This window comes from Dromiciops gliroides, chromosome 4 (genome assembly GCF_019393635.1).
Source record: "Dromiciops gliroides isolate mDroGli1 chromosome 4, mDroGli1.pri, whole genome shotgun sequence".
Taxonomy (NCBI): Eukaryota; Metazoa; Chordata; class Mammalia; order Microbiotheria; family Microbiotheriidae; genus Dromiciops; species Dromiciops gliroides.
In genome coordinates, this window is record NC_057864.1 from 328,911,138 (window position 1) to 328,934,441 (window position 23,304).

Below are 23,304 nucleotides of genomic sequence, written 5' to 3' on the forward strand. Positions count from 1 at the left end.
CTGAGCTTTCCAGTTGACACATTTTTATACTCTTTCTCAAATAACCTGTGGTTTGCCCATGCCTCTCTCATGGGAACTTAAGTAGTTGATTTGTTTAAATTAAGTATAAGACTTTAGATTGCTCCCCCCAAATTAAATAACACTGTGGGTGTGTGTGCATATATATATATATACATATATAAACACATATTTATATATATTTAATATATACTATGTATTATTATATAATATGTAATATAGTATTTATACGTGTATATTATATATGTTTATATATACACTTATATGCATAGACATGAAGAAGCCAGGTGATACAGTGGATAGAGCACTAGCCCTGAAGTTAGGAGGATCTAAGTACAAATCTCACCTCAGACACTTACTAGCTGTGTGACCCAGGGCAAGTCGCTTAACCTCAATTGCCTTAAACATCTGGGCCATCTCCGGTGGCCCTAATATGTATCTTGCCACTGGATCCAGATGTCTCTGGAGGATAGAGTAAAGTTGGTGACCTTGCACAGCTCTCACTCACTTAAATCCAGTTCAGTGCAAATCATGACATCACCTGATATCATGATTCTCTTCAGGAATGAAGGACAACCAACACAGAGAACATAGAACATAGACATAAATAGATATACACATATATACACCTACCTACCTACCTATAGCAAGCAGCCAGAAGCAAATTCAAATACCAAGGAGTCACAGTCAAGATAACACATGACTTAACAGCTACCTCTATGAGGAGAGAGATACTAGAACATGATATTCCAGAAGGCACAAGGTCACAGGCTTACAGCCAATAACTTAGCCAGCAAAACTGAGTATAATCCTACAGAGAAAGAAACAGACCTTTAATGAAATAGAGGACTTCCAAACATTTCTAACAAAAAGACCAGACCTATGTAAGTAACTTTTAAATTCAAACACAAGACTTAGAGAAACAAAAAAGTAAACTCAAATGACAATTATAAGGGATTAAAAAAGAATAAATTTATTTATTTATTTATTTTATAGAATGGGTTGACTATGGGATGATACATCCCTTCTCTTCACACCCCCAAACCTATCATCAGGTATGATAGAAAGAGTCTAATCAGACAGGGTCTGGAAGTGGTCCTGTTATGCTATATTTTGATGATCTTAAGAAAAGAATGGAAAGGGTGGGGAGAGGAAGACACTAGACAGGATAAAGGTGGAAAAAGGATAGCAGGTTGGGGAAAATTAACTCATAATCAGGATGCACAAGTAGTTAATTAAATAAATAAGGAGATGGGGTAAAGGATACAATTGACACTTGAACCTCACATTCATCTAACCTGGACAAAGGAGACAAAGCTACACACACACACACACACACACACACACACACACACACACACACACACACACACACAGAGTTAGTTACAGTAATACATTTCATTAAGGTTAAGAGGGAAGGGGGAGAAATAATGAAAGGGATAGTTTCAGAGAAGCCTGGGAAGACTTGTATGAACTGATGCATTGTGAAGTGAACATAACCAAAACAATCTATACAGTAACAATACGGTAAAGACAAACAACTTTTAAAGATGTAGGAACTGTGATCAATGTCATAATGAACCATGATTCAAGAGGACTAATGATGAAACATGCCAACAACCTCCTGATAGAAAGATGGACTCAGAATGCAGAATATTTTTTGGACATAGTCAAAGCAGAAACGTGCTTTGCTTGACTATACACATTTGTAACAAGGTTCTGGTTTTCTTTTGTTGGTCTTTTTTTATAGGTGAGTGGGAGTTGCAATGGAAGAGAAGGAGAGAAAGAAGGTATATTTTTTCTAATTTAAAAAATTAATTACACTTTAAAAAAAAAAAGCAGGGTAATGGTCTACTAATTAGACATCAAAATCATCTGCCAACAATACTCCAGAACAGCCCTAAAAGTATTTTTTCTCCAATGAGCAGAAACAGTCACACAAATCAAAATCTAACTTTATCATATGATGTATAAAACTTTTTAGAATCACTTTTAACTCAGAAAAGAACATTTCTAAATATTTATAAGCTTCCACTTAATACTATCCTAGTAGGGAAAGTGCCATGTAGTCAGCAAGAATAATTAAGATACTGCTTGGAAGTCTCTCATTTCATTGTTCTAACAGTGCTGCAGATTGGCTTATTTAAAACTAAGTTAATTACACATATACTAGGCAGCTAGGTGGTTCAATGGATAGAGTGTTAGACCTAGAGTCAGGAAGAACTGAATTCCAATTTAGCCTAAAATTCTTACTAGCTAGGTCACCCTGAGCAAGTCACTTGACTTCTGAGTTTCCTCATCTATAAAATACAATTAATAATAACACCTACCTCCCAGGGTTATTATGAAATCAAATAATATTTGTAAAGTGATTTTTAAACCTTAAAACAGCTAAAAATGTTAGCTCTTATTACTGTTATTATTACTATATTATAAGCCATGTAAAATCATATTGGTCCACTAGCATCTAGTCTGATATAAATTACTTAAACCATAAACATTCTGGATTGGTTAAAATTATTACAACTTCTAGCATAATTGGTGACTTTTAAGGACATTTATAATTGATGACAGATAAATCATCTCAAATATCAGTAAGTGTATAAAATACAAATGAATGCAAACTGCTAAGAAAGTTCTTTAAACTTTTTTCAAGGATATTTAAAACTCAATTCCATAAAATTTAAACACCTGTGTAAAGAATACTATGTTAGACCCTGAGGAAGATACAAAACTAAGATAAAAAAATACCATCTCTGCCTTCATGGAGCATAGAAAAAAGAAGTAGGTATTACCTAACAGTAGTCAGTATGTACCTAATAAAGCAAAATACTAAGGAGGGTTATCTTCATTGATTTTTGTCAAGCATCCATATTATATGAAACTAATACTTCTCCAAGACAGTGCATGTTAATAGAAAACTTTCAACAAAATAATGAACTATACCTCATTCTGAAGTTCATCACCACTTTTAACAGAGGCAAGCATATCATACAAAGTACAGCAAAGATCTTCTATTCTTGGTGCTTCAGCAGTTCCCTTCAAAGTTTCATTGAAATACTTTTCCACTTCACACCATAAAAAAGAACTAGTGTTTTTTTCCAAAGGCTTGAAATCTGAGGCATAACTCTCCTGGAAATGTTCTAAATGATTATTTAGAAATTTCTTATAATCAAGGCTTATAATTTTCTGGGCATCAGCTTCACCATTTATTGGCAATTCTTCAAAGTGATCCAAATCATGCATGTCAAATGAAAATACTATATTTTTTCCAAATAATACTTGGTTACCATTTTGCTCTTCTGTCATTTGTATAAGTGCTGTGAGATGGTCTTCAGTAAAGTGGGATGCAATCTGACAAGTGGCATTACAAGCTGCAGTAGCAGATGATGATGGAAAGGGACCAAACATCTGGTTAAGAGCTTTTGTTTCATTATGACCAACACAATCCTTCAAGTGGAATGTCTTAAAAAGAAATGCAGCTCCACTTTCAATTGCTTCCTGTCCGTTGTCTGTTCCAACTATTCAAATACAAAAGAAACAAGATTAGGTCAACTCAAATATAGAATAGTTTTTTACAAATATCTCACAAAGTAAAACTACATCAGTAACTAATAGATCAATGTCTAAGAGGTATAAATCTGTTCAATCCAAATGCCACTTTCCAAATATTAGAGAAACAAGATATACTATTATTTTCAATAGTTGTCCTATTTTTAATATAAAAACTATCTGGGGGCAGCCAGGTGGGGCAGTGGATAGAGCACTGGCCCTGGATTCAGGAGGATCTGAGTTCAAATTTGGCCTCAGTCACTTGACACTTAGTAGCTGTGTGACCCTGTGCAAGTCACTTAACCCCAACTGCCTCACAAAACAAAAAACAAGACAAAAAACAAAAAAAAAAACCCTATCTGAAAAGTCCTATTTTCTACTACAGGACAATTTTTGGAACGATCAAAATAAAGAACTATTGTTAAAAATATAATTAATATGTGCTAACACTGACAAGTTATAAAAGTAATAGTTAAGTATATAAATGATCATAAAATCATATAATATTAGGATTTGGGAACTTTAACAAATTCTGACTAAGACTGGCAACTTCTTGAAAAGATGAACTGCCTGTGGGTATATGTGTTTGGAACTGGGCAGGTAAAGGGATGAGAGGGAAGTCTCTAATCAACACAAGGTTAAAACATTATAATTCATGTTTTTGTGCTAATGAAAACTTTAAAATTCCTAACCATTTCATTTGAAGCTGGCTGCTTCAATTAGAATCCTTTCCTCACAGGGTGGAGGGAGAATATATACACACACTCCCCCTGGCACACATATACATACATATGTATAATCTATACACATAAAAACATATATGTATATGTATAAATAGCTGTAAAAACTTGATGGCTTCATAAGTATTCTATTAACTACTGTGTATATACTTACCTGGTTTATTCATGATTCATCTATTTATTTTTTTATGATGATTCATCTATTTAAAAGAAATGAGGTCTATTTACTTTAGATCAGTACATCTGCAAACAGTTCTACTTCCTTTTTTCCTCCTGAGTATAAAAGAGTGCTAAAACTTAACCAGCTTAGGACATTCACAGCCTACAGCTGTAGGCAAGATGGGCTTCTTATTATTGATTATCACACATAGTACATCATCTCAAGGAATAGTAACTAACATTGAGATCCAGGCAGCAGTGAGGCAAAAAAGGTACATCTCTCTTTTTTTGTGTGCTTAACACAAACTGGCTTACATACATACCATTAATGAATTGTATTTAGCTCAATTAAATATAAAATTCCACTCTTCCTGGAAATCTCAGAATGGAGTGGCAAGCCATTCAATTTTAAGTAAAGAGATGAGGAAATTATGCCCTTATTATAATACTTCCCCCCAAAAAAAGCAGGAATAAATGTTTTAATACATCTGTATTCCAATGAGTGTGAAAGATAGAAAAAAGTTACCTGTATAATATTTAACAGTCAACTGGGGGGGGGGGCCTTTTCATTTTAAGCTTTGTGACTAGTTCTATTTCATATTTTAAAAAAATAATTGTTTTGTTCTTGACCGATAGTTATTTGTCCATATTCAAAAGAAAGTTACGTGTAACAAAGATGACTCAAATAATCCTCCAATAATAGTGTATAACTTCATATTTCAAATAACCAGATTATCACATACACACAAAACACACATGCATAAGCACTTATACATAGATGAATGCAAAATAAGATAATTAAGTTCAACTTTCATGCTGTTTTAAATTTAATATGTCACTGTCAGATAAGCGGTAGGGCAATGAAAAAATAAGACGATTCAATAATTATCTTTGCTGAAGATGTTCCAAACAGAATTCAATTTTAAAAAATCTTTGCAAAGTTAACTCACTTGTTGAAATGCTCAATATAGAAATATCACCTTATTTCTTAATTTTCTAGGTCACCTAATTTACAATAACACACGTATTTATGTATACATATGCAGGACCACAACTAAAAAGCACGCATTAAATGGTTCAAAGAATGAGAGGAAAAACTTCTTTAAGGGGCAGACAAAGAATTATCTCAGATGTAAACCATAAAAATCAAAGAATTTCAAAGACACCTGAATCAAACTTATCTTACAGATGAATAAACTAAAGCACTGAGAAGGTAATTAAGTTGCCCAAGATTGTGAAAGTAGCCAGTGGCAAACCTGTTGACACTGAAAGCATTTTGATTATACAACAGTGCCTGTAAAATCACAAGTTTCTAATTGAGATGAAGATAAAAATTACACATGAACATTTTCTTTCATTTGTTGCTAGAGATAGGAGTCAGTGATTGACAAAAGAAATAACTAGTGGAAGGAATAACTCATCTACTCTGACTCTGTAAAGAACAATTTGCTTTCTCTACCTGGCCTAGAAGCCTCAAGTAGAGAGGATAGGAACAAGAGCACATCCCTAGCCTCACTCCTATTTAACTTTACTATTACCTATTTCCTCCTTAATCCCAAATAAGTTTCAGTTCTGAATTAACCATACCATTTCCCACTTAATCTTCACTTCTCAAACAGAATACCCAATTTCTATTCAAAATACTTCTTATCCACAATTCTTCCTAGAATGACCTTGTACCATCTTACCTTTCACTATTTACCTCTTGACCCCAACTGCTTTTTAATCAACTCTGCCTTTTACCTAATTCCGAAGACAAAATGAAAAATTTCATTCCAGTTCCTGGGGTTCAGTGACTCTAGCCATTTACACAATATTCGCTGGGATCTTTGATATTTCTTGATTTTCAACTAATTATAGCTTATTATGAAAACTGATACATTTTTGCTCAATCCAAAAGTCAAACACAAATAGAAAGTTATAGATAACCTTTTTTCTAGTAATGTATTGATATTTCTTTTCTACTCACAATACAGCAAAAAACAAATGTGAACATTCAAACTAATTTTTAATTTTTCTTTTCAACAAATAAGTTCTACTTCAAGGAAGAGGGAAAGGAATAAGCATTTATATAGCATCTACTATGTTCCAAGCACTGTGCTAAACACTTTCACAAATATCATTGCTTTGGATCATCATAATAACTCTATGAATTAGGTGCTATTATTATCTCCATTTTACAACTGAGGAAACTCTTAAGTGACCTGACCAGGGTCACACAACTAGTAAAGTGTCTGAGACTAAATTTCAACTCAGAACACAAGAAACTGGTATATAGTTCAAATATACAGTTTTTAAATATCCACAAATAGCAATCTCTTTTTGATTCAGAGTTCTTAGGGCAAAGTTAACTATTAGTGAAAATGGCAAGTGCTCATACAAACATATGCTACACGCCCCCTTCCTCTTTTTACTTCCTCTGATAGAAGGGTATTCTAAGTATAGGGAATGTAATAAGCAAAGGTGTAGGGAAGAAAAAATATGAGACAAATTCTGTAAACAGCAAAGGATAAGCATAGTGCCACATAAAATTGTGCTGACTGACACAGCAACAACCATCACCACTAATTTACAATTCCTAAAGCCCCATGGTTTACAAAGATTTTTCTTCATGACAACCCAATGATACAGGTGTAGTATTTTCATCCTCATCTTACAGATAAGAAAGCCAAGGTTCAGAAAGGAGAGTATGTTCTCAGTTTTGTTTTGTTTTTTTCATCTATGTGTATTTTAAGGCTTCATGCTTTACACAGAGTAGGCTACTTAATAAATGCTTGTTGAATTGCTGAAGTTGCCCAAGATCTCAGTAAGTGAAATGAAGAACTGGGAATGGAACTCAGGTCCTTTGCTCCAAATCTAATCCTCTTAAACACTACCAAGTATACTCTGCTGTTGCAGCCTCAGAACAATGGCATCATTAACACATTATAACCACACCCAGCCCCATAATATCACAAATTCCACATTAATGACCTTAGCTAATCAGCTAGTGATTATACAAATAACTATTTACTTTGGTTTTAATTTCCCTGAATATCAGTCTATTAACTGTCACTATATTATTTGATACACAAATATAATCAGTAATCCTATTGCCCCCTACCCCTAAAACTTTTCTTTTTGCTTAATATTGTCTTTATAGACCAAATTAATGATGTTGAGGGAAAAACCTATAGGTCAATAAGAGAAGAGTACAGAGTACATAACAGTGATTCATATGTGATAAAGATAGAAAGGTAAATTAAAGAGATGATGATACCTTCAACAGAATTGGAGAAGGTTCAACAAAGTTTCAGCACTTTATGAACTATAAATTGTGAACGGTGGTTGTTGCTGTGTTTGTCAGAGCAATGTTACATGACATTATCCCTGTTCTTTCCTGTTTCCAGAAAAGAGAATTATAATCAAAGTGGACCTTGGGGAAGTTCAATCTGGTAGCAATTTAAAAGAAGCATCAGAGTAAAGAAAAAGCTCAAAGAGACCAGATAGGTAGAGACAGACCAAACATGAGAGAAGAGAATTTTTAAGTATTTAAAAGTTATTCTAGCTATACCCAACTATTTTCCCATCTAGAAAGCTTAAAGTTTAACATACACTAACTTCAGTGTGCAAAAAGGAATAAAAACACAAAAATATGCTGGAAAATAAGGTCCAGATTTCCTAATTCCTAAATAGAATGGCCTTTTCTCAATTTTCATCCTTCTTGACTTCCCTGCCACATTTTATGCTATTGGCCATTCTTCTGCCTTATTAATACTCTTCCCACTCTGGGTTTTTGTGACACTATTCACTCTTGCTTCTCCTATCTGATCTCTCTTCTCATTCTCCTATATTGGATCATCAAACATATCCCACCTCCAACTGTAGATGTATTCCAAAATTCTGTCCCGGACCCCTATGCTTTCTATATACTCTCCCTGACTTGACCTGCTCCCAATAATTCAATTATGATCTCTATGCAAAAGATTGCTACCTGTCTATAACCAGCACTGATCTCTCTCCTGAGCTCCAGTCATGAACTACAAACTGCCTACTTGGCATTTCCACCTGGATATCCCATAAGTATCTCTAAACTGAACATTTCCAAAATAGAACTCATTATTTCATCGCCAACTACCTTTAAGCAAATTGTTCCATAGGAATTTTTTAAACAAAAACATGTTCAAAAAAGCACTCATAATCTCTCTAGAATTCTTCCCCTCTAGCTAACACACCAACTATTACTTTCAATTACTATCCTCCTAGTTAACTCAGGCTCTCAATTTTGTGTTGTCCTCAGCTCTCACTCAAATTCACCCTACATATCCAATCTGTTGCCAAAATCTTGTTATTTCTACCTTCACATTTCTTATATACATTTCTTTCTTTCCATTCAAACACCTGGTTTTCTCATATAGGCCCTCATCCCCTCTCACTTGGACTATTCCAATAGTTTTTTATTTGGTCTCCCAGTTGCAAGTCTCTTTCTGTCAATCTATCATTTACTTGGTTATCAAAGCAATTTTCATAAAGAATGGGTTTGACCATGTCACTCCCTTAATTCAATAAACTACAATGGTTCTTTATTACCTTCAGAATCAAATATAATGTTTGGCTTTTAAAGCCTTTCACAACCTGGTCCCTTTTTACCTTTTCAGTCTTCTCACATTTTACTGCCCTCCAAATACTCTACAATCCCAACAGGCCTGTACTTGCTTGCTGTTCTGCACACATAACACTCCACCCCAATCCACTGGCTATCCAGCATTGCTGGAATGCTCTCCTTTCTCACCTCTACCTCCTGACTTCCCTGGCTTTCTTCTTCTTCTTCTTGTTTTTTTTTTCTTTTGGGGGGGGGGGGGGCTTTCTTCATATCAACTCAAATTCCCCTTCTGCAGGAAGCCATGCCCATTGCTCTCCAAGTGAGAGCCTTTCAGCTGTGGAAATTTATTTTGATTTGGGGACCCTACCTTTAGGCTGAGATTAGAAAGCTTTAGGCCCTCGGGGTCTCTTCTGTGTGGAAGTTGCTGGTGCCCCTCCCCCTCTGCTTCAGCTGAGCCAAAAAGCCCTGTGGGCTATACAAGACGCCAGGTCAGACAGTTGGGGAAAAAAAGCCCCCAGCTCCCTCTGACCTGAGCGGAGGTATCCGAGAGATCCTGGGCTTGTCCAGGCTGGGCTCTGGTGTAGCATGTGAGGCTTAAGTGCACCCACCACCACCAGCCACAGCCCTGACTGGAGGATTAGCTTGGTCTGTGGGGGCGCAGGAAGCCCCGAGATTTGAGTGGAGAGAAGAAAAGGTATATATAGACCTGGGAGTTAGACTAAGGAGAGGCGGCTGATGAGATCAGAGAGGGAGGAGAAGAGGTCAAGGGGCGGCTGATGAGATGGCAAAGGTTGGAGAAGACAGACAGGGGGCTACAAGGACACAGGAGAAGATGAGAAGGACTAGGAGCAGAGAAAAGAGAGGCCGAAGGGCACACTGACGGGGTAGACAGACAGAAGGTCGATGAGAGAGAAACACAGGGGTTCAGCGGTGGCAGTAAGGAGAGGAAAGTTAGAAGCAAGGGGATTTACAAAGTGAAAGGGGCTCAGAATTAGAATAAAGGACCTGAGTGCCCTGAGGCAAGAGGTGGCTAAGGCCCTTATTCTATTGAAAAAGTTCCACAGGCAGCAGGTGAAAGCACCTGGAACCCAGTCAGGTTGTGCATTTTATTTCCCTGTATTCTTAATTTTAAATAGTATCTCATAAATAAACTCTGCTTTGATCATTTAGTTAAGAGGCTTCTTAATATTTTGCTTATCAATTTGGGAGTAGAGCAGTGTGGTGGAACTTTATAAACGGCCCACAATAAATTAATAGCAGTCAGCCAAATAGTCAAAAGTCCCCAGATTAGTCCTCCAGTCAGATTAGCCCCAAATTAGGCTAGTCATTTAAAATATTTCCACATTCGAATGGCAACTATGAAGGGATTTATGGCCCAATTATAATTTCTCTAAACTTATCATTTTTCATATACTTATAATTTTTCATAAGTACATTTATTATAATTTTTCCAGGTTAGTTATAGTTAATAATTATTTTTTTTACACAGCAGAGATTGCCTTCATTAACACAGTATACATATTATCAGTACGTAGCAATTTGCATGTTGTTTCCTCCATTACAATGGGAGCTCCTTAAGGGACAGGGGCAGTTTTTGCCTTTTTTTGTATTTCCAGTGCTTAGCAAGGTAGACTGTCCATAGTAAGCATAGAATAAGACCTCCTTGAAACAGCTAGGTAGAGCAATGGACAGAATACTAGAATTAAAGTCAGAAAGGCCTTAGTTCAAATTTTACATACTAGCTGTGTGATCTGAGCAAATAATTTAACCTCTCTCAGTCTAGGTTTCCTCATGTGTAAAATGGGAATAACAGCACCTATACTCACAGAGTTGTTGGGAAAAATAAATGCAAATCAGTTTGAAAACCCTAAAGGGTTATATAAAAGGTATAGTCATGATTACATTGGTTATTGTTGTTAACTGACTGGCTAAAACAAGCACTTTTATTGTAAAGTGAAGGTCATAAGTATAGCTTTAAAAAAATAAACTTTGTCTTATCTGTATCTTATAATAGTACTTTCAAAATGTTAAGTCCTTTAAACATTTAACTTTACCTATTTGCTTTGCCGCTCGCAAAATATCTTTTAGGTATCCATTTACAATTTGTACTTCATTCTTCTCCAGATTCTCATCCACAAATTTTACAATCTTATTCCATGTGAGTCCTAAATCTGAAATTTGTTTCTGAAGTTTGGATCGTTTTACCTAGGGGGAAAAAAAGCTCAACTCAGACAAATGTTTTCTCAAATCCATTACAAATTCTGCACAGTGCATTATATATCAAATCCACCCACCAAGAAATGAATAAAATCACATAGAGGATCATAGATTTAGTGTTAGAAGGGACATCAGAAGCTATATAGCCAAACCTCACCATTTTACATGTGATGTAACAGAGGTCCAGGGATATTAAATGACTTGTCTAAGATCATACAGGTAGTAAGTCTCAGAGGTGGGATTTGAACCCAAGCCCTCTCTATTCATCATATTACAATTTAAAGGTCTCAAAATTAGCTTTATTTAAAGCTGACATTTTGTCAGCCTTGGTGGTTTTGTTCTACACCATAAGCTAACACAAACTTTATTGTATTTTATTCTTTTTCATGTATCTGATAGTCCAGCCAAACTAACCTTATTGATGTTCCTCATATATAACATTTTATCTCCCAACTCTGAGCCAACAGCTCTCCCAAATGCAAAGAATGAACTCCTTCCTCAGGTCTGCCATACAGTCATTTCAATCGTGTCCAATTCTTTGTGACACCATTTGGGGTTTTCTTGCAAAGATACTGGAGGAGTTTGCCATTTTGTTTCCACATGCTTTCCCCATGACAGTTTCTTTGTTATCATACAGTAACTGGTATGTAACAAGAGCTTTAAAAATGCTTGGTGATTAGGCAAATAAGGTGATTCCTTATTTTTCAAAGACATATACCCATTACTATATAGTAAAAGTTCCACTAGTAAAGTTAGCCTCAGTTTTTAAATGTCTTGCTTTGATTACATTGCTCAACAATTTAGTATCATTAGACCTTTACTGTAAGAAATAAAGCCAAAAGGAATTTTACCATAAATAATGATAATAGTTAACATTTCTATAGTACTTTAAAGTTTGAAAAGCATTTTACAATCAAAGATCTCATTTGAAGTTCCATTGTTTTTTTTTAAGTGAGGCAATTGGGGTTAAGTGACTTGCCCAAGGTCACACAGCTAGTAAATGTTAAGTGTATGAGGCTGGATTTGAACTCAGGTACTCCTGACTCCAGGGCCAGTGCTCTATTCACTGCGCCACCTAGCTGCCCCGAGGTTCCATTATTAATCCTCACTTTACAGATAAATGAGGACAAGAGAGCTAAGTAACTTGTACAGAGTCACAGGGCTAAAAAGTTCCTGTTACAGGGATTCAAATCCAGGTTTGACTCCATGTTAAAAGCTTTAAATATTTCATAATATTATCAAGTGTGTGTTCATTATAAGAACAGTCATGTATTATTACTGTGTCTTTTTTAAAGTTTGAGTCAAAGTTTGTGCCTATAAAGGCACAATTTTAAGGATAATTCAACAAACCTTTACTAAAACACCTACACCTTGCAAGGCCCTATGGCAGGTGGTAGGGATACAAAAACCAAAGTAGAAAACATTTACTCTCCTCAAGGAACTTACATTCTACTGAAAAATGTAATGTGCACACAAATAAGTAGATACAAGTACCATTGAAGGAATGAGAACATTAACAAGGGAGATCAGCAAGGCTTTCCTTGGGAGGTGGCACCTCAAATAGCCTTAGAAGTAACTTGGGATTCTGAAATGCTAAAATAAGCAGGATATAGACTTTCAAAATTAGGAACATAATTGGCTATATCCATTACAAAAAAGCCTTTCTTGTCTGATAGAATGCTATATTTTATATGTTATTCAAAATATAGCTCAAATGCTATATTTTATTCAAGAAACATGAATATCCTTTGTTAAATTAGTTGTTTCTTTACTTAACATTTTTATTTTAAGTAAAGAAACAACTAATTTAACAAAGGATATTCATGTTTCTTGAATAAAATATAGCATTTGAGGACATAAACTTCACTTCAGAAATCAACAACTACTTATATATCCTGACATTCAGTCAAAAAGCATTTACTAAGCACCTACTATGGTGCCAGGTACTGTACTAAGTTCTGAGAATACAAAATCAAGCAAAAAACAGCTTTGGTTATCATAGTTTAATGGAGAAGACAATATACTAACAATGCACGCACGGAAAAAATTGGGGGTAGTCAAAGGCAGAAGGCACTAAGATTAAAAAGGAATGAGAGGGGCAGCCAGGTGGTGCAGTGGATAAAGCACCAGCCCTGGATTCAGGAAGACCTGAGTTCAAATCCAGCCTCAGACACTTAACACTTGGGCAAGTCACTTAACCCTCATTGCCCTGCCAAAAAAAAAAAAAAGAATACAGGGGACATGCCATATCAATCAGACTACCAAAGAATTACTTTATAGAACTAGGAAAAAAATAACAAGCAAAAGGTCAAGAATATCAAGGGAATGTTATAGCAGTTCCCAAGCTCAAACTATATTATGAAGTGCTAATCATCAAAACAATTTGGTACTGGATAAGAGAATGGTTCATCCATGGAATAGATTATATACATAATATACAAAAGCAAACAAGCAGAGTAACCTAGTGTTTGATAAGCTCAAAGATCACAGCCATTGGGGCAAGAACTCATGATCTGACAAAAACTGCTATTAATCTGGCAGAAACCAGGTATATACCAACATCTCACACTGCATACCAAGATAAGCTCAAAATGGGTACATGATAGAGAAATAAAGGGTGATATAAGCAAATTAGGAAAGCACAGAGAAAAGTACCTGTCAGATCTATGGAGAGAAGAAAACTTTATAACTAAACAAGAGATAGAGAGGTCATGGGCAATAAAATGGATGAGTTTATTTACATTAACTTAAAAAGATTTTGCACAAACAAAAGCAATGCAGCCAAAATTAGAAAGAAGGAAATTGGGGAAAAATTTTTATAGCAAGTTTCTCTAACAAAGGTCTCACTTCTCAAATATATATGGAAAACAGAGCCAAATTTGTAATAAAAGCCACTCCCTAATTGATAAATGATCACAGGATATAAACAGACAGTTTTCAGAAGAAGAAATCAAAGCTCTCAATAGCCATATAAAATAATGCTCTAAATCACTAATAATTAGAAAAATGCAAATTAAAATAACTTTGATGCAACACTTTACATTCTTCAAACGAAGATGACAGAAAAAGAAGATGACAAATGCTGGAAGAGATGAAAAAAAAAGCACATTGATGCACTGTTGTAGGAGCTGTGAAATGTACAATCATTCTAGAGAAAAATTTGGAATTATATTCAAAAGGCTATAAAACTGTGCTTAACCTTTAATAGGTCTAAACCTCAAGGAAATTTTTTTTAAAAAGGTAAAAGTTACATATAGATAAAAATATTTATAGCAACTCCTTTTGTGGTGGCAAAAAATTGGAAATCGTGTGGAAGCCCATCAATTGGGGAATGGCTGAAAAGTTATGGTATATGATTGTGATGGAATACTATTACATTGTAATCAATGATGAAGGGGATGATTTCAAAAAACCTGGGAAGACATATGAATTATTAATACAAAAAGAAGTGAGCAGAACCAGGAGAACAATGTATACAGTAACAGCAATATTATAACAGTAATTAACTGTGAAAGATTTAGCAACTCTGATCAATGCAATGATTCACAATAATTCCAAATGATTCACAATGAAAAATGCTATCAACTTTCTAATAGAAATTGATGGACTCAGTGCAGACTGAAGAATAATTATTTCATTTTAAAAAAGGTTTTATTGTAGGGGGCAACTAGGTGGAGCAGTGGATAAAGCACCAGCCCTGGATTCAGGAGGAGGACCTGAGCTCAAATCCGACCTCAGACACTTGACACTTACTAGCTGTGTGACCCTGAGCAAGTCACTTAACCGTCATTGCCCCCTCCCAAAAGTGTTACTGGTTTTTTTCCCCCCTGTAACATGGTTAATATGGAAATGTTTTACATGACTTCATATGTTTATAATGAGTATTGCTATTTCTTGCCTTCTCAATTGAGGGGGGGGGGAGCATGAAGGGAGAGAATTTAGAACTGAAAATCAGAAGGAAAAAAACCCAGTGGAAAAGAATACAAAAGGAAACATAAGCATAGAAGTAGCTATCCCATCCAAGGAAAGAGGAAACCACTTCTTTAGGAAACCAGTTCTCACAACCATGTTATCGGTCCACTGTTAATGTAAATATAACATGTGAGGAAAGGCTCCACTTAGCTAAGTTCTGAGACTGTGCACAAACTCAAGGCAGCTAAGTGGCACAGTGGATAGAGCATTAGGTTTGGAATTAAGAAGACTCATCTTCATGAGTTCCAATCCTGCCTCAAACACTTCATAGCTATATGACACTCAACAAGTCATTCAACTTTGTTTGCCTCAGTTCCTCATATGTAAAATGAATTTGAGAAGTAAATGGCAAAACACTCCAGTATCTTTGCCAAGAGAACCCCAAAGGGTGAGACAGAGTCAGACATGACTTAAAACGACTGAACAACAGCACAAACTCAAAAATACACCACCCTGTTCTACTACTGTCTGTTTCAATCAGACAAGGTGTAGTGATAACCTAAGTGAAGGACTATCAATTTACCTTGAATCCATATGGCTAACATCTACTTAGCAGATTACCTTACAGATGATCTTATAGAAAGAATCTTTACATGACTAAGGATATGTGAGTCTTTGTGGATATTTGAGTGTTTTACAAAATCTTTCATATAAAAATTGTTACCATTAAGTCAGCTGATTCTTCATTATAATCATCTTGTTTGGTGACATTTGAGAAGGAGCGCAATGCTCCTGTAAGACGAGGTAAATCCATATCATTCATTCAGTGATCCATAAGAAAAAAATGAAATCTTATTTCAATTCCTAAAACCTGAAACAGAAAAAAAAATTATTTGGTTGTTTTTTCTTTAGCAATCAAGTCAAACAAATTCATCTCTACAGGAAAAACAATTGCTGAAACAGCAATTATAAATGCTTAAAGACTTGTCTTCCATCTTTTCAACACAAAGGTATTTAAATATATCTACTGTTAATATATTTCATTTGTTATGATAAAATTATTACTAGTTAAAAAATGTATGTGGCAAATTCTCAACACTCCTTAGGGACATGTAGTAGAATTCCCTCAGAATAAGGAAATGTTAAAATACTATGAAAATAATGAGGGTTGGGGGGGCTAAATTCATATGCTTCTCACTCAGGCAAGATTAACTATCTTCCCGCAGGTGGTTCTATGTCATCACAGGGCTCAGTTAAATGAATAACAGAAACTAAATTCTGCATAAGTCAAAAAAAGTGTAAAAAAAAAAAAGAAAAAAAAGGTGATTCTTTTGTATGTCTAAATTTGCTGACATCTTTCTAAATGATATAGCATCTCTAGAGCTCCTAATGCTACATCCACAGCAATTCTAGTTAACACTGCAGTGACTTAAGAGCATGTACACATTGATCATGTTTTCCTACCAGGAAAACTTTGGCATTCTATTTTTTCAAAAGTAATGTTTTTTTGTCTTTCAAAGACAACAAAAAATTATTATTATTTTATACACTAGTTAAAAATAAAGCGTCCAAAATTGTTTCTGCCTTGAAACATTGTTAGTTTCCTAAGCTGTTAGTTAAAAATATTCAGACTTCTATATTGAGTTCACCTTAGAAACAAAGATATTGTCCTAATATGAAACATGAACACATCTATATTGTTAGTCTCCACCTTAGCCTCCTTCATTGCATTTTTTTTCATCCACAGCCTACAGTCACAAGGGTTTCTGACAATAAAAATTGAACAATTTTTACTTTCTCTCTGAAGTCTTATTAATACAACTAGTCAATTTACATGAGTCAATTATCTTAAGCAAGTTCAAAGAAACAGTGCCATGATATATTTTGTAATATGTTGTCAAGAATTTAGAAGCAAAACAGAAAGAGATAAATGAATTTCCATTATTTTAATTAAATATCCATATGTAATCTTCCAAAATTTATAGTCATGACATTTCAAATGTCAGAGCTTTTCTCAAGGATGGTTTGTATAAGGATTTATTTTTTTGATTCACCCACTATGCAGCAAATATTTCCATTAATTTATACTTTGGAAAAGGGCAAATAGTTTCTCAAGGATTTTTCCTTCTTGGGCAAATGTCTCAAAATGTTTGAAAAACATAAATAAGATCTCTTAGTTTAAATAACATATATACTCTTATCTATAATCTTGCATTTAACCAATTATTAAACTAATGCAATACTGGGACTGTAGCACCCAATTTGTTAACCTCAAAGTTTAACACACAATATAGACATTTAAAATGGTGAGAAAGGTGTTTTTCTTTTCTTTTAAGAAACCCTGCAAAGTAACCAAATAAAAAATGAACAAGGTAAAACCACAATAAAGAAATAAAACAATAGCACCTACTATACAATGATAAGACATCAAAATGGAAAAGTTAAAAGAGAGATTATCTACAAAAATATGTAATACTCAAATTAACAGACAGGAAATAAAGATCCTAATTTCAAAGAGATGCAATTTCAAAAACAAAAGTAAATTTTAGTTGTAAAAGAACTACCTACCTTGGTCCTGATGAATTTACAAATGAATTATATCAAGCTTTTAAAGAACAAAATATACTCTATCTAAAGAACAAGATATACTTCAAAGAAAAAAAAATATACTCTATCAAACTGCTTTCATGACACAAATATAGCTGTAATGCTAGGTGGTGTAGTCGATAGAACACACTGGCCCTGAAGTTGGGAGAACCCGAATAAAAATCTGACCTCAGACATTAGCTGTGTGATCCTGGGCAAATCACTTAACCTAAATTGCCTTAAATATCTTGGCCCATATCGAGTCATCCTGATATATATCTTGCCACTGGACCCAGATGGCTCTGGAGGAGAGAGTGAGGTTAGTGACTTTGCATAGGCCTCCCTCAATTAAATCCAAATTACTGCAAGTCCTGACATCACCCTGGTGTCATGGTCCTCTTTTAGAACAAAGAACAAACAACACAACTCAACACAACATAATTGTAATGAGTACTAAATCAGAGAAGGATAACTCTAAGAAATACAGATCAATTTTACTAATGAATATTACTGATTCAAATTATATTGAAATATAAACCTGGCAACAAAAAAAAATATTAAAGCAACATAATCTGAAAAAGTATTCACCATAATTAAACTATATTTATACAAAACATGGAAGATAATTAATCACATAAAAATATATCAAACTACATGATTATATAACAAAGAAGCCACAAAAGCCTCTAACAAAATATAAAGCTCATTTATGAAAAAAAATTCTGTAAAGTACAAGCATAGAAAACCAATCTAGAATGATTAAAAAAAATCTCCATAAAACCAAAAGGTAGCATTTTCTAAATAAATACAGGAGTAAAGTAAGAATTTCCCCCTTTCCCATTGTTACATGGCATAATCCTTGAAATTTTAGAAGTAGCAATAAGGAAAAGAGTAGAGAGAACTATTTCCATTTGAGTATGACACATAATGGTTACTTTCAAAATCCCAGAAACTCAGCTAAGAAACAAATTGAGACAAAATAGCTTCTGTAAAGTACCTGGATACAAGATGAAACTACAAAAACTAACAATATATCTATAGAAAGTGCTCAATGAATCCTTCCTTCCTTCTTTCTTTCCTTCATTATTTAACAATAAAATCCAAGAGGAAATAATAAAAAGGGAAGTTTCATTCAAAACAACCACAAACCGCAAAAAATTCCCCGAATTCAATTATCAACCAAGCTACATCTAAGATTTATAAAGTAAAAATTACTAAACATTTCCAAATAAAGAGACACTTAAAGAAAATACAATAAAAATATCAAACCCACCTAAATTAATTGCAAATGTATTATTATCAAACTACCAAGTAGCTAGTGAGTCAGCTCTAAAGCAAAGGTGATGAAAGACAAAGCTATCTGTCAGGTGGCCTACCCGTAGCAGGCCTAGGCAAGTTTATAGAGGAAAGGCATACTCAGCAAATTTGTTAAATAGTCTTTGCAGAAAAGACCAGAAACCAATAGTCAAAAGATGAATCTTCTATATGTCAAGTCAGTCACTTCGGAATCAAGGCATACTAGAAAAATAGTACATGAAACTTTGTCCCATGTTGGCCTACTGATAAAGAGGGAACTTCAGTTTCTACTTCTATCAATTTGACACATTTAACAAACGGTAATCTCCTAATTCCCTTACTCTCCTCAAAAAAGAAGCCAGTTAGAACTCATTAAATTTCATTTCACTAATCCACAAACTTGATAAACCCTAACAAAAAACCTGACAGTATTACCTGATTTCTAAAAGAAATTTAATAGCAGGGGTTAGTAATGAGGTCACATATTAGTGAAAAAACCATTACTTTTATACAATATGCCAGAACATTTTAAAAGACAACATGAATCTTATCAAAATAATTAAAAATAAGTTATACATATCAAGATAATGGACTAAAGTATATTTTTTGATACATAAATTTGGATTGTATCTTTTTCTTCTTCAAGTTAACTTTTCCCAGAACATATCTTGCTCATTAGAACAAAATCAGTGTCTTAATTTTTTTTTTAAGTGAGGCAACTGGGGTCAAGTGACTTGCCCAGGGTCACACAGCTAGTAAGTGTCAAATGTCTGAGGCCGGATCTGAACTCAGGTACTCCTGACTCCAGGGCCGGTGCTCTATCCACTGCGCCACCCAGCTGCCCCCAGTGTCTTAATTTTTTAAAGGATTTTTAGTAAATTCTGTGGGCTGCCAAAAGATACCACTAATGCTGAAGTGAATATGTTCAAAATTGTATTTATGTATGCTTCTGCAAAGACTACTAAAGAAGCCTCTTAAAAATATAACTACATCTTTTAAATAACTAAGGAGAGTGTGGAGAAAAGCTTGCACATTAACATCTAAAGAAACTAGGTCCCTTCTTAGAAACACCCCAGTAAAGCTCTAAAAATGAGACAAAAGGAACAGTTATAAAGAAAGCCAAAGAGAATCACCTATACACTCTTCAATCTAGCCAAGGAATTGTGAGAAAAATAATGGGATGGGGGGGGGGCGGGGGAGGGGGGGGACCAGAGACACCCCGCCCCCCCACTCGAGGGAGCCTTGCCTGACCTCTTTGAAGGCCAGCCCCAGAGTCAGTTAAGTTGGAGTTCAGACTCTGAACAGAGGCAATAGAGATTAGAAACCACACCTACCTAAAAGCTTTGCCCTCAGAGGGTCTGTCTTTCACAGACCCTGAGCAGCAGGGCACTGCTCATTTTGATATGAACCACCCTCAAGTCATACCAATCAACGGACTTGAATGTTACTGGCCAATTAGCTTGGGTCAAGGTGCAGTGACCTGCCTCTACCTGAGAGAGGATAAAAATCCTTGGGGGGAGAGGGGTCGGTCTCAGGGTCTGTCTCTGTTCTGTCTCTCTCCTCTCCCTCTCTCTCCCTCCCCCCCCCCTCTCGGCCTGGGACACTGAAGGGGGCAGACACACGTTCCCCCTAGGTCTTCTCTCTATCCTAGGTAATATAGGGCTTCTGAACTTTTGGAGCCATGTGCTCTCTTTTTACTAACATTTAATATGATTTAATAAATGCTTAATGCCAAAGACTGGTGCTATAGTCTCTAATTTATAAGCAGCAATATATTAGAAACCCCAGCTAAGTTCCCTATAACTTAGGACAGAGATAGGCACCCCCAAAATATTTCAAATGACACAGAATATACAAAATGACTTGTCAGAATCCGGCAAAAATCCTGAACAGAGATAAGCCAAGATAGGTGGAAGACACAGTCCATAGCAGCCCAATCCCACAGAAGAAAACAGGCCCTGAGGAGCACCTAGCCATAGGGCAACCTAGAAGTTCAGCAAGAGGTAGGCCCTGAGAAGGACCCTGCACAGGGAAGCAGTGGAGCTCAGGCCATGGAAGGAAATAGGTTCAAAACAGCATCTATGAAGCCTATTCCTAACCCAATGTCCACGCAATATCAGCCTGAAGCCACAATAAGAGATATGGTCAGACAATTCCTGCAGAAGGTGGGGTCTCAGTTACCACTCTCAGAAATAAGTAGGGTCTGCCCAACATTAACCAAGAGTCAGGGGAGTTTGACCCACATTTGAAGCTCCTAACCCTGAAACTGAAGTTATCATATTAATAAAGAGAAGAAAAAGCTGGATATAATGAAAATATACCTTGGACTGAATGAAAGATGCCTAAGTGATAAACCCAGAGGAAGAGAGAAAGTCCAGAGTAGGAAGCAACAAGAAATATTAAAAACAAAATCAAAAGGTTGAAAGACAGACAAAAACTTAATACAAATGACTTAGAAAACAAGTCAAGGAGAGATAACCTAAGAATTAGTAGACTGCCTGAAAATCATAAATAGAACCAAGAGCCTTTGGAACAGTAATGCTTCCAGCCCAGTGAGCACAGTCTTCATACTAGGAAGTAACCCCTGTGAAGATAAACCCTGGCAACTGCTCTTGCAGATGCTACAGTCATATTTATTGAAGACCTAGGAAAGAAAGTTCTTGGCACCAAAGTCCTTGGAACAGTTAAATGATTCAACATCAGAAACTGATGATTCTATCAGTAGAAATGACATTAAAGAGGAGGTATTACCCACTACTTTGCTGCTATACCCCAAGGAACATAGGACCTTTTTAACCTAAAATGTAGCTATTACTATATTATTATTATTATTATTATTATATTGTAATTGTTATGAGAGCTCCTTGAGAACAGGGACTATCTTACTTTACTATTTATATACCCCGTGCTTAGTACCGTCCTTTACACATAGTAAGTGTTTAATAGATTCTTCCTTAATTTATTCACTCGTTCATGACCAAACAGAAGGCAAAGTGCAAATTGAAAGACTCCACAGGTTACCTTCTAAAAGAAATATCACATCTAAATAAAAATTAGGATCAAACTATTATTTATAAAAAACAACTCTCTGTTAGGAATGAAGTGGAAAAAAATCAGGCATAAGACCTTCAGAAAATGCATCTTTTTTTCTAATGAGATTATTGTGTAATTGATAATACCTCGCCAGCACTTCAATGGAGAGTGAGGGTAGGAGTGATGGCTCAAGGCTTTCTAAAGACTTTACTCTCTTTGCAGTCAGAGAAACATAAAATCTGAAAATTTGAAAGGGGCTAAGAGGTCCTCTGGTCTAAACTCATAGCCTAATGCATAGAGTCCTTTCTAAAGAAGGCTCTAACTCTTTGTATTTAAAATAATTGTCTGTAACCTCAATTATTCCTAATTCATTTATTTACTCACTTTCCTATCAGGGATAGTTCTTCATTTTAACACAGGACATTTTTTTGTAAGTTTTTATTGATATTTTTTCTTTTCCCATTAATATTACTGTCACTTCCCAATGACCTCCCATCCTCCTCCCATGCATGGAATCCTCCCTTGTAACAAAAAAATAAAGTCAAGTAAAACAAATCAGTATATTGACCAAGCCTGGTACTGAACATCTCATCTAATCCATCACCCTTTGACTCTTCAGAAAGTCCATCAAGTACTGAGTAGAAGTCAGGAAGTCCTAAATTCAAGTCCAGTTTTGGATTACTAGTTTACTAGCTATGTGACCTTGGGTAAGTTATTAACCTCTGTTTGGCTCAATTACTTCAACTGTAAAATAGAGATAACAATAGCACCCCCCTCACAGGGTTGTAGTAAGGATCAAATGAGGTAAAATTTGTAAAGCACTTAAGCCAGTACCTGGAACACAGTAAGTGCTATAAAAATGCTAGTTATTATTATTTTTAAAAGCCAGAAATTTAAAATTTTTAGAAGTAGCCAAGTCAAAACACAGATAGGGAAGTAAAACAGATTCCACTTACAAATATAAAGAGGAAACATTCTCAGGGAGAATTGATGCATAAAGAACTTTAGCTCAAAAGAGAGACTAGTTGGAGTCATCTGTTTTTATAAGTGAATCCACGGCAACTCATGAGGTCACCAAAAATGAAAGTATAGAGAGCAAGTTCCAGGACACAATTGTGGGGTATACTCACAATTACAGGGTGATATATATGTATATAGAGAGATATATATCTATATATATGTGTGTGTGTGTGTGTATATGTATGTATA

The 23,304-nt window shown here is 35.2% G+C and overlaps 1 protein-coding gene across 1 annotated transcript in view; it reads right to left on the reverse strand.

Annotated features, from left to right (window-relative positions):
- Positions 1 to 23,304, reverse strand: part of ASCC3 (activating signal cointegrator 1 complex subunit 3) — a 344,494-nt gene that overhangs the window by 315,495 nt on the left and 5,695 nt on the right. Inside the window, 3 exon segments of the mRNA XM_044004344.1 lie at positions 2,965 to 3,539; positions 11,106 to 11,256; positions 15,905 to 16,051. Of these exon segments, the coding sequence (XP_043860279.1) occupies positions 2,965 to 3,539; positions 11,106 to 11,256; positions 15,905 to 16,003 (825 nt within the window). The 5' untranslated portion in view covers positions 16,004 to 16,051.